The 24084-nt window shown below is 47.8% G+C and overlaps 1 protein-coding gene across 5 annotated transcripts; it reads left to right on the top strand.

Annotated features, from left to right (window-relative positions):
* The first annotated feature begins 16414 nt into the window (after positions 1-16414).
* Positions 16415-23763, top strand: LOC149350294 (uncharacterized). 5 transcript variants are annotated; one of them, XM_089579308.1, is made up of 8 exons: positions 16415-16498; positions 18785-18916; positions 19548-19687; positions 19755-19866; positions 20047-20269; positions 20596-20667; positions 21047-21252; positions 21619-23763. In XM_089579308.1, the coding sequence occupies exons 2-6, from the start codon at positions 18837-18839 to the stop codon at positions 20653-20655; spliced, it is 615 nt and encodes a 204-aa protein (XP_089435434.1). In that variant the 5' UTR covers positions 16415-16498; positions 18785-18836; the 3' UTR covers positions 20656-20667; positions 21047-21252; positions 21619-23763. The 5 variants fall into 5 exon arrangements, with proteins under 5 accessions (XP_089435434.1, XP_089435431.1, XP_089435433.1 ...); XM_089579305.1 differs by having other exon boundaries at positions 19506-19687; XM_089579307.1 differs by having other exon boundaries at positions 16443-16498; positions 17583-18916; positions 19506-19687.
* The last annotated feature ends 321 nt before the right edge of the window (positions 23764-24084 follow it).

Genomic DNA, 24084 nt, shown 5'->3' with positions numbered 1-24084 from the left:
CGCCGATGTCGTAGTATTTAATATTTTAATCCTCTCCAGAAATGCTCGTTTCGAACCGATGGTGTCGCAACGCAGCGGTCATTTCCGGCAGTGGAAATGGTTTGGTTTGGTTTTGTGGGGTTTAACGTCCCAAAGCGACTAAGGCTATGAGAGACGCCGTAGTGGAGGGCTCCGGAAATTTCCACCACCTGGGGTTCTTTAACGTGCACTGACATCGCACAGTACACGGGTCTCTAGAATTTCTCCTCCAAAGAAATTCTAGCCGCCGCTGCCGGGATCGAACCCGCGTCTTTCGGGTCAGCAGCCGAGCACCATAGCCACTGAGCCACCGCGGCGGCCAGTGGAAATGAGGTGGCATCCAGATTGGGCGCTGCATCTCTCATTGGTTGTGCGTCCAGTTTGCATATTGTTCCTTTATACTCACGATATGGATCCAAAACATTATGTCTCTGAGTACTCGAGGCTTTTTTCATGCCACAAAAACTCGAAAGAAGCAGTGACAGCCAAGGAAAAATAATATGAATAACGCTAGGGGCGACACTTTCTGTTCTGCTTCAAACATTCGTGGGGGCGAGCGCTGTTAACACCACACCAAGGAGGCAGCGAAAAAAAAAGCCAGTCGACACATCTTTCCCAAAAATGCAAAGAGAAAGGCCGGACAGGAGAAGGGAGACGAGTGTGGTGGAGAGAACGGGGGGGGGGGGGGGGGGGGGACAGCCGGCAGCTTTGCAATCCTACCAACAAACCAACAAAGACACGGCCGGGAGCTTCCCTTCCCGTACCCCCGCCGTGTACACGTAGGGGGAGGGTCGCCGTCCAAATGCGCGGCCGTGGGGTGCTCCGACAAAGCAACATTTGCATGCAAGCTTCCTTTGCGTGTGCGCTAGGCGCGGTTCTGATTAGTGGCGCCCAATGTGAGTACCGGGTGAGTGAAATGGGTGAGTGAAACCCGTTTTCGTCGCACCTTTTCATTTCGAATTTTCAAAGTGCAACCCGTGCTCCGTTTTCAATCATTCTTTTTGCGCTGGTCTCAGGAACGCATGATAAATCGATTTAATGATATCAATCGGTACCAAAGAAAACATCGCAGTGCCCCTTTAAAGGACGAGAGCCCAAGCGATGGAGAGTAGGAGCCAGGAAGGCGCGCTCTCGCTCAAAACGAGGGCAGTCGCTACCGCACCGCACCAATGTGGCGTTCACGTATTCGTGAACGCCACATTCAGCCACATGCGGCAAAACCACGTAGTATCAGAGAAAGGGAGACCGAATAGTATTTGAAGTTGAAGCAAGAGGTCGAAGAGGTGAGGGCGGCATTTCCAACCTCCAGGGGTAGACCACGACTGGACCGTCACGTTTCGGGCGAAGAGGTGAAGGTGTCTTTCCGCGTCAGCTCTTGTCAGTGGTATGCGTGCAATGTTGGTTGCATCGTGAGCCGGTCGAGCAGCATCGTCAGGTAAGGCGTCGCCAACGATGCCACTATGGACTGGTACCCAAGGGGAGATGATTTCGTGACCCTGTTCTATTCTCTGGTGGTGCAGATGTCGTACCTCCGGTACAAGTTGCTGATGGTCGCTATGGCTCAAGGCTGATTCAAGACATTATCAGTTTAGGTTTATTCGGGTTCAACGTCCCAAAGCGACTCAGGCTATGAGGGGCGCCGTAGTGTAATGGCTAAGGAAATTTCGACCACCTGGCGTTCATTACCGTTCGCTGCCATCGCACAGTACTCGGACCTCTAGAATTTTGCCTCCATCGAAATTCAGCCGCCGCAGCCGGGGTCGAACCCGCGTCCTTTGGGTCAGCAGCCGACAGCCGTAACCACTGAGCCACCGCGGCGGGGCCTGAAGACATTATAGAGCAGCTTTAGAATCACAGAAAACAGCCCATTTTTTAGGTGACTGTTGAGAGATGTACTTTTGGAAGAAGTGCGGATAGTTCTGCTCCAGTAGAGGTAGCCCTATGCGAAATTAGGTGGTGAATTTTGCTCTATCTCGCAGGAACGACCACGCGGTTCAAGCAGAACTAGTAGAGGATACCCAGCCATCCGTATAGTCGCGGGTACGGTGCCAATATTCAAAGTGTAGCACGAAGAGTGTCAGTCGCTTAAGAGCTGGCGCTGATAAATTTGATTTATTTGCTTTGCCCGGAATAGCCTTTCGCACACATGGGAGCCACAGACACCACAGTGGAGAGGGAGGTCGTGCTGCCAGGGTGGACGGTTTTGGGATGGACGACTGTTGTATTGCTATCACCTTTTCTAACGCAGAATGTGGTCTCTACAGAGGCACAGGTGCAAGGTGATGCGGTGGAATCCTTAAAAGAGGACGTATGTGCATTCGCAGAGTCTAGGGCAATATACGTTGAAATCGGGTGGTCGTTGTCGAGTCCAATGCTTCCCAGTCTTGATGCGCTCCGAGGGAGACCCAGGCAAGTGCGAATGGCCAGGCCTAAAAATTTCAGAGATCACGGAAAAATTTTTGAACTTAGCAAAGCATGTAACCACCTTTATTAATATTCGTGATCTGAGTGCTGTATCGAAGTATCGACGATACAGTGTCTAGTACATCTATCGGAACTCAACTTTGTTTCGGATTGTTGTATACGTATTGGAAATACAATTCTTCGTGGTATCGGTTATCAGTGCCCAAGATACTTTTTCCAAGTGCCGTGCACGGCACTGTCATCAGTGACGAAAACTTCTTTCCCGAATTACGCTTTAACCGGCCGGCATAGTAAAAAAGAATATCAAATTCGTCACAGTAGAACATTCGCTGGGTAGCAACAAGAGATGCAGAACTCTACTGTATTTTTTGTCCTTTAATATCCTGTCATGTCGCGTTATCATTCCTCTTCCTTTTCACATTCTTCCTTTGTTGAAGCTTCGCCTATGTCTCGAGACTCGTCATTGCTTTCCGTAGTCGACGTTAAAAGCCAAGAGGCGGACAAGGAGAAGAAGTAACATGAATTAATATTGCACCATGTGCACCTATTTTGAGTCTACCGTAGTTTCCATCGACAGACACGCATCGGTGACAATAAAGCAAGGCTTGAAGGCCCTGGAACGGCCTTCAAGGCAAACCCGTCTAAGGAAGCTTATGATAAATTATCTAAAAAATTTTCTAGGTGAAATTTTTTGGTCATTTTTTTATCACCTAAAGCCTGCACCAGATGACGCCGTCTGCAAGCTACCACGGTGACACCCGTGCTTTCTGAGTTAAACGCCTCCTGCTCCTCACTCACCTTTCTGTCCGGGGATGTCGCAGGTAACTGATGCTGAGGAACAATTAGCCACGCGATTACACTCACCTTCTGTATCCAAGATAATACTCTTGATTCAAAAAATTCTGTTCATTTTGCTTACATGTCCGTCGCGCTGTGTTGAGGTTTGTTCTCCCCGTCTTCAGAATATTCCCAGAAGGACGAAATTTGAACATGAAAACCTTCATAACAAAATTCAGGCTTTGAAATGAAATGTTCTTGATTTACGACACTTTTTATAGGTTTTATTCAGGCTTTCGAATGAAATGTTATTGACTGACGACACTTTTTATAGGTTGATATTTATTTTCCCCCAGGGCTAAAATATGCGTCCTCTTGCCTCTCGTATTGCTCACTGCAGAAGCATTTTTCTGCAAGACATTTTACACTAGAACTAGTCAGTCTGTCAGGCATTTACGGGACTAGGCTTCCAAAACCAGCTCCATGTGTTATAACTGGGGTTTCGCTACTTTTGTACATGGCCGTCCTCTCTCTCTGTGTTAGACCCAAAAATTCAGCAGAGGCACTTACCTGTGTTTACGTGTCGGGATGCAAAACCCTTATATGTACAACTGCACAAGATAGCCGAACAAAATAGTTCTGCTCATTCTTCTGATGCTGCCGTGGCCAGCGACTTCGAAGCCAGCGCGAGGTCCATTTACAGGCCCATTGCTCTGTGTCGGCGCCTGGAGTCTCGGTGCACAGTACTCTGCGTGTGTTGACGTAGAATGATGATGCGTGCACTGCCAAGGGTCGGACGCTGGCGGGCGAAAATCTTAATCCACATGTCCAAGCAATGCATAGTGGCCATGCGCGGGTGCGTTCACCACGATGACGCGGCTCCGAAGTGAAATTCTGTGCCACGGCAAGAGATGTTTTCAAACAATTTCGTCCCATAGTCGGCGGACGTCTTTTGTGATCATGTAACATATAAAACTTTCTTTATTGAAACTTCTCAGCCCTAGCGTTACTGCAACCTGCTCACCGGTCATCTTTCGATACCGTAAAGTACGACTTGAGGTACTAATAAATAAATAAATAAATAAATAAATTAAAAAAAATACTTCAAATCTTTCATCACTGATTTTTTTTTTTTTCAATGATATGTATGCCCACCCCTCATGTAATGCCCCTAGTGGGCCTTTGAGGTACTAATAAATAAATACTTTTGGAAGATAAATAGAGCCGCTCTACGCCATTTATAAATTCATTATTGTACCACTTTCGAAGACGACAAATGCATATTCACTGCAAATGAACAACGCCAATACAAAAGGGGCTTCAAATACAGGCTCATCAAAGCAAAATTCCGGAGTACACTCCGCATCTAAGCCTGTTCCCAGTGGAGTAAAGTCTGAGAGTACTACGTCGCGGCTAACACAAGCGCGGCGTTCCAACGAACAAACACACGTGCCTAGAAGCCGCCGCTTCTCCCTCATGGCTGCCACAACCCTAAAAATGAATTTTCGGACGGAACAAACACCTCTTTTGGTGCCTATTGCAAAAATAGCAAAGCAAGCAGTGCACACGGAAGCACTACTGCTGTAGAGAACACATTCGTACAGTGCCGGCCGGTAAAAAAACACTTGTGACAGAAAACAAGGGCATACAGGAAAGCCGCTACAAATAAAAGATATTTGTATAAACTCTTCGCCCTCCTTGTTTTCCTTGTGTAAGCTATTTTAACCAGTAGGTTGCCCGAATGCGACACAAACTATTTTGTACGTGTTAAATGTTCGTGCTCATCTTCGATTCCCGGCAGGTCGCGAAGCAGCAGGTGCAGAAGACTCCGCCGTGCTCTGGTAACATCAACCTGCCGAAAAAACATTGAATGTGCTCGTAGTCGTTATGCTCCGCTGTTGCATCCATACTATCGCAGGAAGCCTGAAGAACATTCCTGGAATCCCATCGACAGTTTTCCTTGCTAAGGAGAAGGCTTTTAAAAATTCCGCTTCGCCAGTTTGTTCTGAGTCACATCATTAATGTTGTTCATACGCTCGGAGTTCAGTTTTAACACAGTGATAAATCAAGCAAGTTACACCATCAAAACTTACCGCATTTTTGTTCTATTCAATTATATCTCGTCTCTCAACGCCATTCTTCCACTTTTTCATATTCTGTCCTCGAAGTTGTTGTTGGTGTTTTTGTTGCTTTGGTGGCATGGCAAGTCGTTCATCCTTACTCAGTTCATCTTCTTCATCACAAAAATCAGACTTTCTTGAAATATAATCGCATCTTTATCTTCAAGTTATATTTAGGACCTAGATTTCTGGCAACTATGTCGTCAACACTCAGTTCTAAGCCATTTCGCAGCACTTTACACAAGCCATTACTCTTACAACAACAACCAGTGGCAAAAAGGGCCTTTGTTTCTGTGTTGTACTATAACTTTGGTTCTATTTCATTGCAAATTTCTCTCCAGCAGCGGGACCTCCTCATCTTCGCTGCGGTAGGTTTTCCAATAACAGCTCATTCATTCAGATATAGACAGTGAAATACACCTGCACCACCATGCAGAACTTTGTTCCAAAGTTCGAGGCTGCTACCATTTAAAACTTTACAGTAGCTTTATTTTCTTTCAGTTATATTTCATATCTCGACATCATTCCTTTTCTTTTTTATTTTCTTTTCACAGAGCCGCGAACCCAAATTCAAATGTTCCCCTGCTAAAAAAAAACGTAAATTTCGGTCTTGAGTTTATATGTCGTGGACAAGGCACATGGCTCGCGATCTTCGTCTTTTTTATGTAAAATTGGCGCGTGTTTCTGAGTCACTTGTGTGCTGCTAGGCGCCTGGCCATTATTGTGGATTATTTGGGACGTTCAGAGGAGACAGCCGCAGATGTTTTAAAATGTTACGAATGGTTTGGGGTGTGTTGATGGTATCCACAGAGCGTATAAAAAGACTGCGGCAATCTTTTCGAATAAAAGTTGGAAGTCTGCGCTTGTGTGTGTTTCTGTGTTCTTGCTCGGTCCTTGTTTTGTTCGCGCAGTTTTAAATATGAACGATTCAGACCAACTGGCCCGCCAGAAGATACTTTTGAGTTTATAGAAGCTTTCTGTTTTCATTGTATTTTCCAACCTCCCGTTTCACCAATATGCGAGCGCCCCGCCCCTCCGCCCCCGATTTGAGGCCATTCACCCGCGGTTGTTCCAAGAAATTTCTATTTCGATTGTAAACACTGCAATGAAAAACGAAGACGAAAATGTCATTTCACTCTCCTTTCTATATTAGTGCATGTAGTTTGTTTAGATAAAGTGATTTCAACACTTTTGCCCACTGCGCTGCCACAGGCATGTCAGCGCGAGCAGAAGACAAGGAAGCCAGTCGCGCTAGCGCGCCACGCGCAGTACCGCCCTGCAGGCCGCGAGCTACGACGTTCGCTCAGGCTTTCGGCAGTCCAGCCCGCTTGCCCTGAGGGTTGCGTTGACCGGCTGCCGCTTCTGCCGGCCCCTGCCATGCGTCACCAACGGCAGCAAGGCTAGCCATGGCTTAGGACCCTGGGGCAACCACGAAGACCACCAGCGGGCACGTCAACCCTCGGTTGGAAGGGACCTCGAAGGCGCACTGCAGACCGGAGCTTCCCGCACCTTTCCAGCCGAAATCCGGTGCCTGGCTGTCCCCGACCACCGACAGCCCCAGCCGTGGTACCCCAGGGAGGTATACCTGACCAACATCATGGACAGCGACCCGCCCGAGAACAAAAGGCAAGGATCGAAGCAGAGGCTGCCCCTAACGGACGAAGACACAGGTGAGCCGAACGCAAGGCGGGGCCGCAGGAAGCCAGCTGTGGCGCCAGGGACAGCTCAGAGCTGTCCAATCTGCCAGCTGTGGTACAATGCGGGTCGTTCGCCTAACGGAGCGGTGGAAGTCACCGCCCGGTCTAAGAGCAACCCGACACTTGGGAAAGACGCCACCGCGGCCAAGAGGCATCCGCCAAAAAAGGCCACGGATGTCCCAGGCAGTGCTGATCCCGGGCCTTCAGCCATTCAAAGGAAGGCAATGACCGCTCGCCGCAAGACACGTCTTTCCCCTGCTGCTTCTACATCAGCCATCACTGACGGGACTGCCGGGATGAGTGCGGGGCGCCGCCGACCAAGGGCCAGGTCCCTGAGTACTGCTGGTGGCAGCGAAAGCAAGGAAAGCAACCATCGTCCGCGCCGCAGGGGTGGCAAGGAGCGTCGCTCCAAGTCGCGTGGGCGGTCGGGTGCAAGCTCTTCCGGCCCCAGTGCCACCGGCAAGACGGCTGGCAAGAAGCGGCGGCGGTCCCGCTCGACGTCCTCAAAGCTCAGCGGCGGGCGGAAGCGCGGAGGAAGGCGTCGGCACCGTTCCTCGAGCCACTCCTCTGGGGCCAGCGCCGCAAAGGGCCCAAAAAAGGGCCGGCGCTCCAAATCTGGCGGAAAGAAGCGCGGGAAAGGAGGGGCCAAGGAGAACTAAGGACGGAAGGTTCCGGGAAGAGTTATTCCATCAACTGGGAAGCAACGACTCAGCCTGCCATCTGTTCCCATGGTATCTCGAGCAAGACCCCGGAACAACGCCGTGATCCTCTTATTCTTTTCTTCTTGGCAGTAAATTAAACGCGCGTCTAGCAAGCCAGCTAGCGAAGCGTACCGGCCTGATTCGGCTACTCTAGGGACCGAGACAAGATCTCAAGCTATGTGGGGTCTCAGAAGGAGCTGGTCGAGGAAAAAGGAAATTAATCATTAAACCGCTAAAATGCTAATAAATTGCTATTCCCCGCCCAAACACTTGTCTTTTTTATTACCATTCTCGTCATTGCGTTTGCATGTTTGACGTCGATTTCGGCCATTTTCATCAAGTAGCAGCAAAAAAATGCGCGTTCCACGGACAAATTTTCTTAGTAGCAACATGCTTTCTGAACCGATATCATTGTGTGAGTTAAATAGTCCTTCCTATTCATGGCAATTCGTTTCATGCGTAAGGTTAAGTGATTCTTTTTTCTCTGCTATAGATGCACGGGGGACAGATTGAGAGTTTCGCGGCGCTTTGCAAATGGTCGTAATAAAGATCGCAATGACATCCTTAAGAAACCATCGTGCTCACTATAGCAAAGTTGGGACTGCAAGTGGAACAGATATTCAAAACAGGCAGAGGGGTTAGGAGTTTGTCTTTTAGTGCAGGTCGTCCTCATCAATATCGCCACGGAAGGAGTGCGGGACCGCGCAGCGCTGATGATAATTATTAGTTTTTATTGGCGCAAGCACAGCTGGACCAAACAACGCCACGCCTAACCTATTTTGGACCGCTAGAGATCCTATAAAGACCCATTTTGCCAAGCATTTTACCCCAGGAAAACTGAACACCAAGCCAAGAGAATGCCTGTTCCCATTGGAAAGCAGCCGTCCCCTTCGTTTCAAGTAAAGATCGGCAGAATGCATCCGTAGGTATTTGTAGAAATGTTGGTTTTTTTAATGTGGTGCTTATTACCCTAATACACAATATGTGCAGAATAAAGATGAGCGGGTTTTTTTTTCTAAACATGACAAAGCAATTCTTTAGACGCCATCGTCGTGGTGTATGTAGAAGACGATCAACTATTGATGTGCCGATGTGAATAAATATTGCGCAAAATGTTCGATTTACGGCATCACCGACTCAGAAAGCCGTTGTAGTTCTTTGTAGTTCTTGCTCTTTTGTACGCCATAGTATTTACGAAATCCCGCACCCGCAGACAGCCTCGTCTGTGTCCACATAACTCGTTAAAAGAAGAAGCACCGTGTGCACAAGAAGCAAAGGAAGAATCGAAATCAAGAATGGACTATGCACCCTGGCCAATCCCCCGCCGTGGGTATGTGCTATTAAGCCAGAGGACATCATCATCATCATCATCATCATCATCATCATCATCATCATCATCTCGCAAGCCTGCTGGTCCACCCCAATTCCGCAGGTGAAGTCGGTTTAATTGCTGGGTGCTAGTTACGACCCAAGTTTGGACTGGAGCAAGCACAACAAGAATAATGTTATTATAGGGGAGCGTGCTCTCGGCCGGTTGACACCAGTAGGCAATAAAAAATTTGAAATGTGTCGTGACGCGCTACTACTTCTCTATAATGCTTATATGAGACCGATTCTGTAATTTTGTTGCGCTCTGTTCTCTGGTAGCGCAAACTACACGCTGCAGCCCTTAGCCTTACTGAAAACGCGTGCCCTAAGGCTCTGCCTCGGTATCCCAAAGTCAGCTTCAAACGTTCTCTCTTATCTAGAACCTCGTACCCACGATCTATATTCTGGCTTCCAACTTATCACTCTGCGTACTTTCCTCAGGTTCATTGACCTGGTCCCCGCCGTTAATACTTTCATTTTTCTATCCCAATCACACCTATTTTTCTCTAATCATCACGTTATACGCTTCCGCAAGTTCCGTTCACGCAGAACCTGTTAGCCCCGCATCCGTCGAGCTGATCTCCTTAGAACAAGTTGATGATACGCAGGCTGGCCCCCTCTTCTATACGACAATATTTTCCCGCCCATGCGAAACAAATGCCCGCAAATCTCTCTGCACACCTACCAAATATTCCGCATCATACTGTTATTTCTACTGATGCCTACGGGAGCTTTGAGGAGGCGGCAATTGGTATATATTCGCAGGATCTCGCTTGGAGGTATTCCGTTCGTATCCCTGATTATACACCTGTGTTCTTTACAGAGAATTTCACTATTGGTTTGGCTCTTCTCAAAAGAGAGATAGACAAGGAACTCAGGGAGGTTAACCAGGCGTTGCTCAGCGGGCTACCCTACACGAGCAGAGGGGAAAAAAAAAGGAAGAAGAGCGGCAACGAAATGAGTTTTTCAAGTGCCCATCCACCACTATGACAAGAGGACAGAGGGCTCAAGCTTAAAGCTTAAAGTTTATAGACAAGAACACAACCCCCCGTCCTTCACGAACCCCAGAAGCGTTTCCACCGCTTTCCGTTTTGTGGAAGGCTTTGTTCAAGGGATTAGAATCTTCTATTCTTTAAAGGACGAGAGGCCAAGCGATGGAGAGTAGCAGCCAGGAAACCGCGCTCTCGCTCAAAACCAGGGCAGTCACAGGCCAGGTGCCCGATCGTTTCGTCGCTACCGCACTGCTCACACGCTAGACAGTGTGCCATTGCGTTGAGATTGGAATACGTATTTCTGAACGCCAGCTTCAGCCACATGCGGCAGAACCACGTAATATCAGAGAAAGGGAGGCCGAATAGTATTTGAAGTTGAAGCAAGAGGTCGAAGTGGTGCGAGCGCCTTGTCCAACCTCCACGGGTAGACCAGGACTGTACAGTCACGTTTCGAGCGAAAAGTTGGAGGTGCCTTCCCACGTCAGATCTTGTCAGTGGTATGCGCGCAATGTTGGTTGCGTCGTGAGCCGGTCGAGCAGCATCGTCAGGTAAGGCGTCGCCTACGATGCCATTATGAACTGGTACCCAAGGGGAGATGATTTCGTGACCCTGTTTTATTGCCTGGTGGTGCAGATGTCGTACCTCCGCTACAAGTTGCTAATGGTCTGTATGGCTCAAGGCAGATTCAAGACATTATCGGTTTAGGTTTGTTCGGGTTCGACGTCCCAAAGCGACTCAGGCTATGAGGAACGCCGTAGTGAATGGCTCCGGAAATGTCGACCACCTAGCGTTCATTAACGTTCATTAACATCGCACAGTACTCGGACCTCTAGAATGTCGCCTCCATCGAAATGCAGCCGCCGCGGCCCTGGGTCGAACCCCGTCTTTCGGGTCAGCAGCCGACAACCGTAACCACTGAGCCACCGCGGTGGGGCCTGAAGACATTATAGAGCAGCTTTATAATCACAGAAAACAGCCCATTTTTTAGGTCACCGTTGAGAGATGTACTTTTGCAAGAAGTGCAGCCAATTCCGCTCCAGTAGAAGTAGCCGTATGCGAAATCGTTTGGTGGATTTTGGTCTATCTCGCAGGAACGACCACGCGGTTCACGCAGAACTAGTAGAGGATACCCAGCCATGCATCCGCATATACGCGGATACGGTGCCAATATTCAAAGTGTAGCATTAAGAGCGTCAGTTGCTTAAGGGCTGGCGCTGATAAATTTTATTTCTTTGCTATTCCCGGAATAGCCTGGCGCACACATGGAGCCACAGACACCGCAGTGGAGAGGCAGGTCGTGCTCCCGGAGTGAACTGTTTTGGGATGGACGAATGTTGTATTGCTATTACTTTTGCAAATGCAGAATCTGGTCTCTGCAGAGACACAGACGCAAGGTGCTGCTGCGGAATTTTTGAAATATGACGTATGTGCGTTCGGAGGGAGTTTAGGGCAATATACGTTGAAATCGGGTGGTCTATGGAATGCAATGCTTCTCAGTGTTGATCCGCTCCGAGGGAGAACCAGGCGTGTGCGAAGGGCCAGACCTAAAGATTTCAGAAATCATGGAGCAATTTCTAAATCTAGCAAAGCATGTAACCAGCTTTATTAATATTGCTGATTTGAGTGCTGCATCAAAGTTCCAACGATAGAGTTTCGAGCACATATATCACAACTAAACTTTGTTTAGGATTCTTGTATATGTATTGGAAATATAATTCTTGGTGGTATCGGTTATCGGTACCCAAGATACGTTTTCCAAGCGCCGTGCACGGCACTCTCATCAGTGACGAAAACTTCTTTCCCGAATTACGCTTTAACCGGTCGGCCTTGCAACTTGTCCATTTAAGTGGCGGTTTTACCGTTGGAGCTTCTGCATACCGGCATGGTCAAAAAGGATATCAAATTCGTCACAGCAGAACATTCTGTAGGTTGCAACAAGAGTTGCAGAACTTTACTGTACTTTCTGTCCATTAATTACCTCTCATGTCGCTCTATCATTCCTCTTCCTTTTCACATTCTTCCTTTGTTGAAGCTTCGCCTATGTCTCGAGACTCGTCGTGGCTTTCCATGGTTGACGTTAAAAGCCAAGAAGAGGACAAGGAGGAGCAGTAACATGAACGAATATTGCACCATGTGAGACTATTTCGAATCTACCGTAGTTTTCATCGACAGACACGCATCGGTGACAAGAAAGCAAGGCTTGAAGGCACTTGAATGGCTTGCTAGAAATTTTATGTGCCAACCAAGCGTGGTGGCGCTTCAGAACCGGTTAATCTAGAACACATTTAGAGGTCTTAGCTCCCAAAAACAACTTCACCTGTTATAATAAGGGCTTCGCTTCATTCCTACGCGGCCATTGTCGCTCCGTGTTAGACTTAAAAATTCGGCAGAGGCACTTACCTCTGTTTACGTGTCGGGATGCGAAATCCTCATATGCAGAACTGCACTGGATAGGAGAAAAGAATAGCTGTGCGCCTGCTTCCGATGCTGCCGTGGCCAGTGACTGCGAAGGAAGCGCAAGGCCCATTTACAGCTGGACTGCACTGAGTCACCACCTGGAGTTACGGTGCACAGAACTCTCCGCATGTTGACGTGGAATTGTGATGCAGGCACTGCAAAGGGTCGCACGCTGGCAGGCGAAAACCTTGATCCACATGTCCCAGCAATGCATGGTGGTCATGCGCAGATAAGTTCATGACGCGGCACCGAAATGAAATTCGGTACACCGTCAAAAGATGTTCCTAAATAAATTCCGTCATAGACGGTGGATGGCGGATGGCTTTTGAGAGTTATGGGACGCATAATACTTTCTGATTAAAACTTCCCAGCCCTAGCGTAAGAGTAACCTTTTCATCGACATCTTTCGGCACCGTAAATTGCGACTACTGTTGGAATATAAATAAAACCTCTTTTCCCCATTTATAAATCCATCATTGCAACACTTACAAAAATTATAAGGGCATATTCACTAATGAGCAACGCCAATAGAAAAAGGGACTTAAAAACAAGCGCATCTACAACAAAATTACAGACTATACTTCGCATCTCAGCCGGTTCTCAGTGGCGTAGAGTCTGAGAGTACGACGTCGAGGCTACCACAAGCCTGACGTTCTAACAAAAAAACACACAGGCCTAGAAACCACCGCTTCCCACTGATGGCTGCCGCTCCCTAAAAGAAATGGAAGTTGTAACGGAGCAAATATTTTTTTTCTGCCTCATAAATTTCAAGAGAGGCCAGTGCAAACCAAATTACCACGGATATATAGAGAAAAAAATTCGGAAAGTGCCGGCTAGTAAAAAAACACTTGCTACAGAAAATAAGAGCATACAGGGCCGCTACAATGAGCATGTTTAGATAGACCGTTCGCCCTCCATGTTTTCCTTGTGTAAGCTATTTTAACCAGCAGGTTGCCCGTGTTAAATTTCGTGTTAAACTATTTTGTACGTGTTAAATCTTCGTTCACATCTTCACTTCCCGTGAAGGCGCGAAGCAGCAGTTGCAGCTAACTTCATGGTGCTGTGGCAACATAAAGCTGTCACAAAAATACTGAATGTGTTAGTAGGAGTTCTCCTGCGGTGTTGCATCCATGCCATCGCAGGAAGCCTGAAGAACATGTCTGGAATCCCGTCAACAGTTTTCCTAGCTGAAGAGAAGGCTTTTAAATATTCCGCTTCGCCAGTTTGTCCTGAGTCTCTTCATTCATGTTGTTCATACGTTCGGAGTTCAGTTTTGACACAGTGATAAAGCAAGTTACACCATCAAAACTTACTGTATTTTTATTTCTATTCAATTATATCTCGCCTCTCAGCGCCATTGTTCCACTTTTTCATATTCTGTCCTCGAAGTCATTCATCCTTACTCAATTCATCTTCTTGATCACAAAATTTAGACTTTATTGAAATATAATCGCATCTTTAACTTCGAGTTATATTTAGGACCTAGATTTCTGGCAACTCTGTTGTCAACACACAACTCTAAGCCATTTCGCAGCACTTTACACAAGCCATTTTTCTTACAACAGCTACCAGTGGCAAAAAGGGTCTTTCTTTCTGTATTGTACTATAACTTTGGTTCTATTTCATTACAAATTTCTCTCCATGCACTCTTAATCTGGTTCCACTTATGTTCCACATAACCTGAGTCAGCTCATCAGTTTTACTGGGACAAGGTGGATTTTATCTGGATCACGCTTATGTGGAGCTGTTAATTATGTGGAGCTGTAAGAATTTTTCATTTATATTTGTTTTTCTTTATGTTGAACAGGCGGTTCCGCAGGTTTGTATGGAACTTGCTGGTTGTTGAACTTATTTTGATCCGCTTATTTCTCACACGTTCCACATAACATCTACGACCGCACGTTTGAGAATTTTTTACGTTGCTGCATTGCAACCTTTGTCTACACCCCGCAGTGTAATACATCAGGAGGATACCGTTATGGGTTAATGCGCTGCTATATTTGTATGAGACAGCAGCAGCCAAAATATATAGCCACAGCGGCATATAAGTTTATTTCGTTGTTATTGGCAGAGCAAAAAATTAAGCATCATTTTCTGGTTGCACGAACTCGACATCACAAAGGGGGGGCTTGAATGGAAGGAAAATTACCGATGGTTAATGGAATGCATGAACTAAATTTTGCAAAATACTTTCCAAGTGAGAATAGCTCCGAACAGTCGCCTTCAGTTCCGTGAGTATAAGTATGAATTATACAGTTAAGATGGCAGACGAAAACATAATTTGTTCCTCGAACAAAGTCTAAATGTGCGAAAGAGCCCTTTCGGTCCCTTGCAGATTCGGTTTTGACGAATAGACAATATTATTTGCTTATTAAGGCGAAAGCCTTTAATGCCTTATCGTTGTCAACAGAAGGTTGTCAGCAGAAGCTTATCAGCAGAGGTGTCATGCTTTTGACGGGTGTCCACCGAGATATGTGAGACAGTTACTGCGTAATTTCCTTTCCTCAAATACAATTTTCATTTTCTTCATTAAGGCCCCTCTTTCTCTTTCTTCTTTCACTCCCGCTTCCTCCCTTCCCCTACAAACGAATGACGGGTGTCCACAGAAATATGTGAGACAGTTACTGCGTAATTTCCTTTCCTCAAATACAATTTTCAGTTTCTTCATTACCGCCCCTCTTTCTACTTTCACTGCCACTTCCTCCCTTCCTGTATGGTGTGGTTCAGGTGTTCACCGAGATGACAGAGAATTACTGCGCCATTTCCTTCCCTCAAAAAGCGTTGCGTTCAAAGGGCAAGGCATCGCGCCGAACAGGGAGTGCCGTTCCGTGGACTCCCTGGCAGCGCTACAACACGCTGTCGCGTTCTACCCCTGAAGGCGAAGCTTAGACGTTATTAGTTAGCAGTTAATTAGTAGTTAGTATTAATCAGTATTTAGTCATTAATCAGCAATTCCTCACTACTTAGAGTAATTAGTACTTCATTATGTGTGAATGTTTCATTAAGATGAGGACCTTTTACCGTCTTTGAGCGTCATATTGTGCTCTAGCTTATAAACGTCTTTTCTGCACCCACGGCCACAGCACATAACAGGCCCCCTATACGCAATAAGCAGGGCGTCTTGCAACTTCTCGTAACATTTTAGTATAGGAGGTTAAAACATCCATTTCGTGTTTGGACTCTAAAGTGAAAGAGTTCGATATCATTGTAGCAGAAAGCTTGAATATTGTACAAATCCGTTGCTTTACACATCCGTCAATGTGACCGTAGTTTTTCTTTTTATTTCAAACGTATACCACGATACCCACACCCAAAGCGCAGCAGGGACCGGAAGATTGCAATGCACGACCATTACGCTCGAAGCGGCAGAAGTATGAAAGAGCCACTGACGCTCTTTCCAAGACCGCGGGACTGAACCATGGTAGCGGCGTGCGCATTTAGGTGCCCGCAAAATGCTAAAACAGCTCTGTGCTACGCAGTGTTAGTGCATGTTACTGAGCCCAGACGGCAGAAATTACTTCCGCGCCATCACAAAGTCATCAACACCGCCCGCACACACAGCCCGTACGGAGCTCGGCAGTATGACGCAACTAACTTTCATGTGCATGCAACGAAACCCGCCACGACCCGCGCCGACGGCCCCGGACATGGAGGAGCCCCGGAAAAACATAACACTTTAGTAAAGAAAAGTTCCTCCCTTATGAGAGCACAGTTTTTCTGCTCTGAACCACTAACACGACCACAGCGCCACCGCTTCGTCAACTGAGGCGCCCGCCGCGCTGATACAATATCTCTCTCGCGCGCCACTGGCGGCGAGCTCCGTTAATTTTTGCGTTCATTTTGTATTCCGCACTACGCCGCGATATTTGAGTACCTTCCGCTTTGAGAGGACGCCGCATCCTCCATGGGACGCCGTCTCCTTTGGATTGCTGAATTATCTAAAGGTAGGTGGTTTTTTCTTATTTACTGTAAGGTTAATTAGTGGCGCATGTGTGTTTTGTGCTCCTGCAAGGTTAGTCATTATGACGCGCCTGTGGGTTGGAGCAGGAACCGACGGTTGGAAGATTGAAATTTGCACATGTTCGATACGCACGCGGGCAATGGCGTTGTCAGTTTTGCGGATGAGTAGCGCTCGCTGTTCTGCCACGATCCTCCACTCGGTTAATAAACATTCCTAGAAATTCTTTGTCAGCTATGACTGCCGTACAATTAGGAATGCTGTTCAGATGTACGGCGGTTATGTTTAAAGTAGCAGGAACTTCTAATTCCATGGCCGGCGCCGTTCGCGGCCGTTGCGTTCCGGGCGCTTTTTTACGTGTGTGGTCCGGTTTACGCGCGCTCGTCATGGACTTTGCTAATTCGGGATCCGCAACAAGTTTATGAACGAAATGGACCATACGCTATAGTTTCCTGTGGTTGTGGATTGCAAGTTGCCTGTACCGGGCGGATCTCAGTTCTGGATTTCGAATTACGTTAAGCTCGATCTGTGCATGTACCGCGTGTTTCGTATTTATCTGTCCCTGTTACGAAAAATTCTTCTGCGCAAACTACGGGACTATATTGGCTCAAACGCCGACTACAGGGTAGCTTATGATAGTCTTCGTCTTTCGATAAGTAATTTAACATCTAAATTTGACTGCATTTTCTGGAATCGGCGAAAAACTGCATTCGACTGCGGCAGAACTTTTCGTCCAGGCGAGCAAAGAAGCCAGTTTGACAGGCTGCGCCATCTGGCGAGCGGTGAGGCAACCGATGTCACGGCTTGGGGCGAAATGCACCTCGCGCGATTTCTTCGAATGTGCGTGTCGTCTGCACCTTGAAATTAATACGATCGGGCAGAGATATCATTCTTCTTTCTAAAAATAACCCAGAACAATGTTTACAGTAACATCCAAGACACTAATAAACGGGAGCTGGTCACTTCTGTTTTCCATCTTGTTTTCAATGCCGTCTGTTTTCGTTGGTTCGGTCCGGACGTTACGGGAGCTTTGTTTTAGCCCTGTGGTTTGTGTTCGTGCTGTTCCCCAGGGAACCGCGCTGCTGCGCAAGATCGTAATAATTTCAACGAGCTGGCGACACGCACCTTCGAAGCCATTCCCGCCCCAAGCCGTGACATCGGTTGCCTAACAGCTCGCCAGATGGCGCAGCCTGTCAAACTGGCTTCTTTGCTTGCCTGGACGAAAAGTTCTGCCGCAGTCGAAAGCAGTTTTTCGCCGATTCCAGAAAAAGCAGGCAAGTTTAGATGTTAAATTACTTATCGAAAGACGAAGGCTATCATAAGCTACCTTGTAGTCGTCGTTTGAGCCCATATAGTCCAGTAGTTTGCGCAGGATAATTTTTTCTAACGCGGACAAATAAATACGGAACAGGCGGTATATATCAAGCGTAGAAGGTTCCGATCGACAAGCACTGAGGCATCGTTCTTGTTCTGAACTATGTATACTACCTAATAACACTCTTTATATTTGCCTCCTTAAAAAGTTAGAGTCTACAAAAAGGTGAGCGAAATGACCCTTTACGTCCACGTAATGTAAGCGTGCGCAAGTTTGGTTGTATGGTATCTGGTTTAGTGTTCATTCCTGTTGTAGCAAATACGATGCGAATCATAGATCTGTTTGATAGACGCAATGTAAATGTGATTTCTTTGCGTGCAATGGCATATTGAACCAGTTGTCAGGGCGATGAGGAAAATGTGATATAGTACATATAAATTTGTTGTATTCGTTGTCCCGAGACGCCTAGCTCTGTCGTCACCTACCAATGAGCCTCAGTTGCCTCCTTCTTTGTGAATGTGAATAGGACAAATTCTCCTGGGACCGTATTACGGAATTCTGTCATAATTCTGTCAAAAATTATTGACAGTGACGTCAAAATGACGAAACGATGTGACGTCGACGCCTGACGCAAAATTGACGCAACGAGGAATCAGCCAATTACAGCAGAGCGGCGCCCCGAAGCATTTGCCTGCACGACGAGGGACCGTCTGCTAAATTTTTGCTAAAAGAGTAAAGAAATGCACAGCGATAAAAATAATTATTTATTTTGCCAAAAAAAATATGTTTAAAGCTGAAAATAGCAAGGAAAACAAGAAGTGTACGAAGTTGGGCTATTAAATTTGCTGATGGGTAACTTTCGCTGCCGGGGGGGTGCGCTGACGGCGGTAAAAAACGTCAACGAGCCACTTTGCACGAAAACAGCCGTTCCATGCCTTGATATCATTTTTTGTGCAGCATCGAAAATCGAGGTACTGTGCGGTTGAACTAAGAGCGGAGAAAAATGTGAATGAAGACAGTGAAGGCTGCGTGCCTACTGAGCAAACTTGCGAGGAGCGGTTGGCACGAAATCGACAAAAACTGCTTGAGGTAAGCCTGTGTTGGTAGGCGCTTACGACCGTTGGCAAAAGTGCCAAAGGGTGGAGTGTTGCAGTATCTAATCTGTGGTTGTCTGTCTGTATTCCCATAGGAAATAGAGACGACTATGAAGTGCGATTTGTGGGGGAAAATAAATGATGTACACTCGCATATGCGTGTTTTGTTTATATGTATAGCTGCGGCAAAGAGATGACTGAGTAACGAAAACGACCGCGGGAACAAACAAGGAAGAGCAAAACGGTTAGGCAGACAGCAGAAAGTACATTTCCTGACCCTGTTTGTTTCCGGACGGATGCCTAAATGCTCGCTTTAAAGCGGTAGTCGCGAAAAATAATGCTTGGAATACAGCACGCATACGCTCCCTCTCGTAAAGCGACTACCCTGACCCCAAGCTGTGTAGTCCGCACTATTGCCTGTTTACAGAAAGAACTCCCCGCTATTCCCTGCGGAAGTTGTTTGATATCTCTGAGAGAATAGGCGGCAAATCTAGTCTGTGATGGCGCCGAAGAGACCCTGCATGTCCGCTGCCCAAGAAGAGATGCTGCTCGATTTTTTGGAGCAGCATACCTTCTTGGCGCAGGCCTCGGCGGAGCTTACAAATTCTATCACCGTGGCCCGCAAGCGCGCGCTCTAGGACGAGCTTGCGGATAGCCTCAACCGCTTGGGACCGGCTGTCGAGACCGCCGAGCATTGGCGGCAGTCTTGGCGGCAAATGTGCTGCCACACAAGGACGGAACTGGCAAGTCTGCGGGCCGGCCAAGGGTGAGCCTGTCAACAATGTTGGTCTATGGAATGCCGCAGTAACGTGTCTCCTCGCATTCGGTCGCAGGGGCACCGGAGGTGGCAAGCTGCCTGGCTCTGGGGGCCGCATCATACAGATCCTGGGGTGGGCCAGTGCCAAGGGCGTGGGGAAAGCTTATTTCCCCATTGCCAGGCGACAGGTGCGTTTGCAATGTTGTAAGAGAATCAGAGTGAGGTTATAAACGTTTCCACACTTTCCTGCTTGGTGGTAATGAGGGATTCTTTACTGTTTCACAAAGTCATGTGCTGTGAACAATGTACCATCAAGATGAACTTCGGGATATGCATGTGTAAACGTGCAGCGGTTTGCCTTCTCGCAGGCCCAGCCTCCTGGAGCATCAGCTCCACCGCCGCCGCGACCCCCAGCAGCAGCACCACCGTCACCACCGCCACCACTGCCACCAGCAGAAGCAGCAGCAGCAGCACCACCATCGCCACCGACACCCTCCGCAGCACCACCACCTCTGCCGCTACCACTCCCTGCAGCAGCAGCAGCACCACCACCACCGCCGCCGCCTCCACCGCTGTCTCCAATGTCAGCGGGTAGGTAAACCATTTCATCAATCACCTGTATGGCTAGTAAGTTGTGCGCATTGTTAGCGGCTTGTGTGGATTTGAATATCATGGAACAGATGAGCCTGAGGTAGAAGAAGTTAAATCCTATGAGAAGGGTTTGAGTAGTCCAAATGCAGGAAGTGGAGGTTGTACATGCAGTTTCCACATTTGATAGTGGTGTTTTTGTTCTGCTCCTAGGGATTTGTTAGTTCTCGTAGCGCCGCAAATCAAGTAGCTGTTCATTTTACTATGGTGCACTGCACACTTCGGTGCAACTGTCCACTGATCAGTTGTGCTGTAATGCTTTCATGCAGACGACAGCATCAGCAGCATCGACAGTGTGCTGCTGGGGGAACTCCTTGCTGAGGAGCTGAGCGAAGAAGCCGGTGAGTCAGCCTGCAGATATGTAGCCTCTTAGCACCCGGGTTGGAAGCTGCTCGGCCTTAGTATGATTTGCAGAGCAATATGTATAATCAAAATCATCCAACAGTGGTCGCAAAACTCTCCTGTACATCAGGCACTGGAGCTTGTGCAAGTTTTGTCCTCTTGCAGTGGGGACTGTGATGGCACCCATTGGTGTAATCAATGCGCACAGAGTATATGTTGCTACAATGGCACGTTCGTTACATCACTGACAGCGTATGCATGTGTATGGGCCTGTTCGTGTGTATTCATGTCCATAGTTCTCTCAAACATTGTACTGATCAGTTTGCTTATTCTACAGCGTACCGCATTGAGTAATATGTGCATGTTCCCCTCTGACAGCCCCCCCAGCAGCCACAGCCGGGGCCAAGCTCTGGGAGAAGGCGCCCGCCTCGCAACAGTAGGCAGGCGGAGGAAGATGCCGTGGAGCAGCTGCTGCGGAAACTCGGCGCAGCACTGACCTGGCGGAGGCGCGAGACCGCCAGGACGCCGAGTTCCAACAGCGGCTGCTCAACACCATGGAAAGGCTCATTGAGAGCAACAATCAGGTATGTGCAGACAAAATGTTCGGATTTTTGCACAGAAACATAACATAATGCATGGGTATTCAATTTTGAAAATGACTGATTGTTGTGCGCACGGCCATGCCTTGGCTCCCTGGCAGCGCTGCAACATACTACCGCATTCCACTAAAAGGTGAAGCTTAAGCATCCACCAAATCTTTTTTTTACGTTTCGCGTCATTATTTCGCATAGTGCGTACCCTTGACACATGGCTTCCAGAGCTTGGCGTTCTGTCGCTGCCATATGGAACGCACGCGTGTGGGGCTTGGCCGCACCATGTTTACCGTGGAAGTGAAACCAGCCCTCTTCAATCACTCGGGGTAGTGCAGTTCAAGCTCCTTTCCTTTGCAGATGCAGACAGCAGCGGCTGCAGCAACCGCTGTGCAAACTGCCGCCATGGCGGATGTGGCAGCTGCGATGTGGCAGGCGGCAGGCGCACTGCAGCTGGCAGCAGCGTCCACACAGCAGATGGTAGCTGCTGTTGCGGAGTCGCGGGGACAGGAGTCGGCCCGACAGCAGCTGCTTGCACGGTAGCTGCATTCGATTCAGCCGTGGTTCTCTGCACCGCCGGAACCGGTTCACGGTGCGCTGCACCAAAGCGCTCGATTCACAGCGCCCCCTGCACCACCGTCCGCGATTGATTTTGGTGCAGTCGTGATGCCACTTCGGTGCAAAGAACCGCGGCACCGTCAGAGACGGAGGTGCAGGATAGTGGTGCACGTGTTTGACGGCGTAAGCAGACGACGCGCACAGACGACGAAATGTTTGTTAACATCAATGGCAAACTGAAGGAAGTTTTCCCCGTTTCTCGCGACAGCCTCAACAGCCTCTTGAATTCGAAGCTGAAATACCTCGCTTTCGTAGTAGTTGGGGATTCTGTTGCGGTCTGTCCGAACTGTGTTGCTGCAAAAGGAAGCACCACGTCGGCTTCCTCATCTTCGCTGTCTGACGACTCAGAAAATTCCATAAAAATGGATTCGGCGATGTCGTCGTCCACGAGGCACGAAAAACAGATGCGACGCACCGCGCGACACAACACACCACGACGGACGAGAACCGGATAGCAGACGACAAGGCCTGTGTGTGCACGCGCTCGATTGAAAATCTCCGCACCAGTGATTTGTGACGCTGCTGACGCGCTGCACCTGCACCAAGAAACTGGAATTGCACTGCGCCGGCACCAACAGAACTTTTTCGGAATTGGTGCAGAGAACCAGTTCTGAATCGAACAAGCCTAGTGTGTCGGGCTACTCACCCTGGTAGTCCGCAACCGCACACAGTCGCCGGACGCATCCGCTTAAATTCTTTTTTCATCTTCATTTTTCATCTTCTGGCCTACACACATTGTGTGCTTTTAATTCTTTTTGTTTCCCACTAGTGACAGGCGCAGAAACTGCACATGTATTCTCACTTTTTCCTTCCAAGCTTTTGGCAGGTGCAGAAGCTGGTCTCAATTCCCTTTGGTTTAGTTGCGTTCTGCCAGGTGCTCAAACTGCGCTGTGTATTCACATTTCTTTTTTTCCTTCCGTGTGCCTGGTGTAAAAGCTGTTCTACATGCAACCATGTTGTTCGCAGGTAATTTTCCGTGCCTTTTTCTTCCGTCACGCGTACATTTCATGCTTGCACCTGCAACTGTGATGTTCTCATTTCGATTTATAGGTACAAGAATTTTTGTTTTTATGGGGCTTAACATGTCGTAGCAACATGTTGCGTATGCACGCTGATGTGCGCTGCTTTCACTCGGTACACTAGTGCAGTCTGAATTTTTATATATGCAAACACGCCTGTCATAGGCAGGATGCAGCCATGCAACAATCATTGAACTGAAGTAGTAGCATGCCTTTATGCTGTATCATCCGTTATATGGAAATGTTTTTGTTTTTGCATTGTTCATGCTATAGCATCTCTGGTAGGCAAATGTTGTTTGCCTTGTTCCTGCTATATCATCTGTGATATGTAGATGTTCTTTACATTATTCATACTGCAGTATCTGCGATACGCATATGCAAATAATTTTTTCATTGCTCCTGCTGTATCATCTGTGATATGTAAATGTGTTTTGCATTGTTCATGCTGCATCAGCTGTACTATTTAAATGTGTTTCTTCTGTGTTCATGCTGCAACATCTGTGGATGTTTTTGCATTCAGGTTTTTGTAGTCCTGCTAAATCTACTACGACCGCTGTCCCATGCAACAGTAGCCCATTGTTCTAGTCGTGTTTCATGTTTTATCACAGCGATGTGCGAATGTGTCTTTTCTGCTTGTGCAGCATGTGTCAGACTTGTGATACTTACCACTGTACAACTATTCTTTTCTGTCGTCTCTGTGTGGCACAAGTTGCGCATCACGAGGCACTACTGAATGCGTTACATCTGTGCCAATTGCATTGTATGCAGTACACTCATTGCTAGGTCGAAATGGGTGCCATGCTGTGCCTAACTGGTGAAATGTGCACGCTGAATACATGCAATGCAAAACAGTGTGTGTGTGGTCTTCCTCTTTCAAAAAACACCAAGAACATTTGTTGCCTTGTTCACCCAAAACGCATCATTTATGCAGTGCCACGCACATGAATACACACATAGGTGGTGAACACAAGCAACTGTTTCATGCTGCAAAGTGACGTCAGCAAAGAGGCAGGTGGTTACACACATGAATACACGCATAGGTGGTGAACACAAGCAACTGTTCCATGCTGCAAAGTGACGTCAGGAAAGAGGCAGGTGGGTTCACGCGAGCAACGATGAAGGAGAGTGCATGAAGACGCGTTTGACTTGCCGGACGAGCTGTTCCGGCGTCTTTTTCGATTGGAGAAGC

This window comes from Amblyomma mixtum, chromosome 3, assembly GCF_055824585.1.
Source record: "Amblyomma mixtum isolate Tamu chromosome 3, ASM5582458v1, whole genome shotgun sequence".
NCBI lineage: Eukaryota > Metazoa > Arthropoda > Arachnida > Ixodida > Ixodidae > Amblyomma > Amblyomma mixtum.
The sequence above is the reverse complement of the archived record's forward strand: the minus strand, read 5'-3'. Positions and strand labels throughout refer to the sequence as shown.

Bases quoted from the DNA above. Each gene is read 5' to 3' on its own strand.
- LOC149350294 (XM_089579305.1), top strand. From the start codon at position 18,837: ATGAAGACAGTGAAGGCTGCGTGCCTACTGAGCAAACTTGCGAGGAGC. The intron at 18,917-19,505 runs GTAAGCCTGTGT...TTCTTGGCGCAG, and splicing joins ATCGACAAAAACTGCTTGAG to GCCTCGGCGGAGCTTACAAA. The intron at 20,270-20,595 runs GTAGGTAAACCA...GCTTTCATGCAG, and splicing joins GCTGTCTCCAATGTCAGCGG to ACGACAGCATCAGCAGCATC.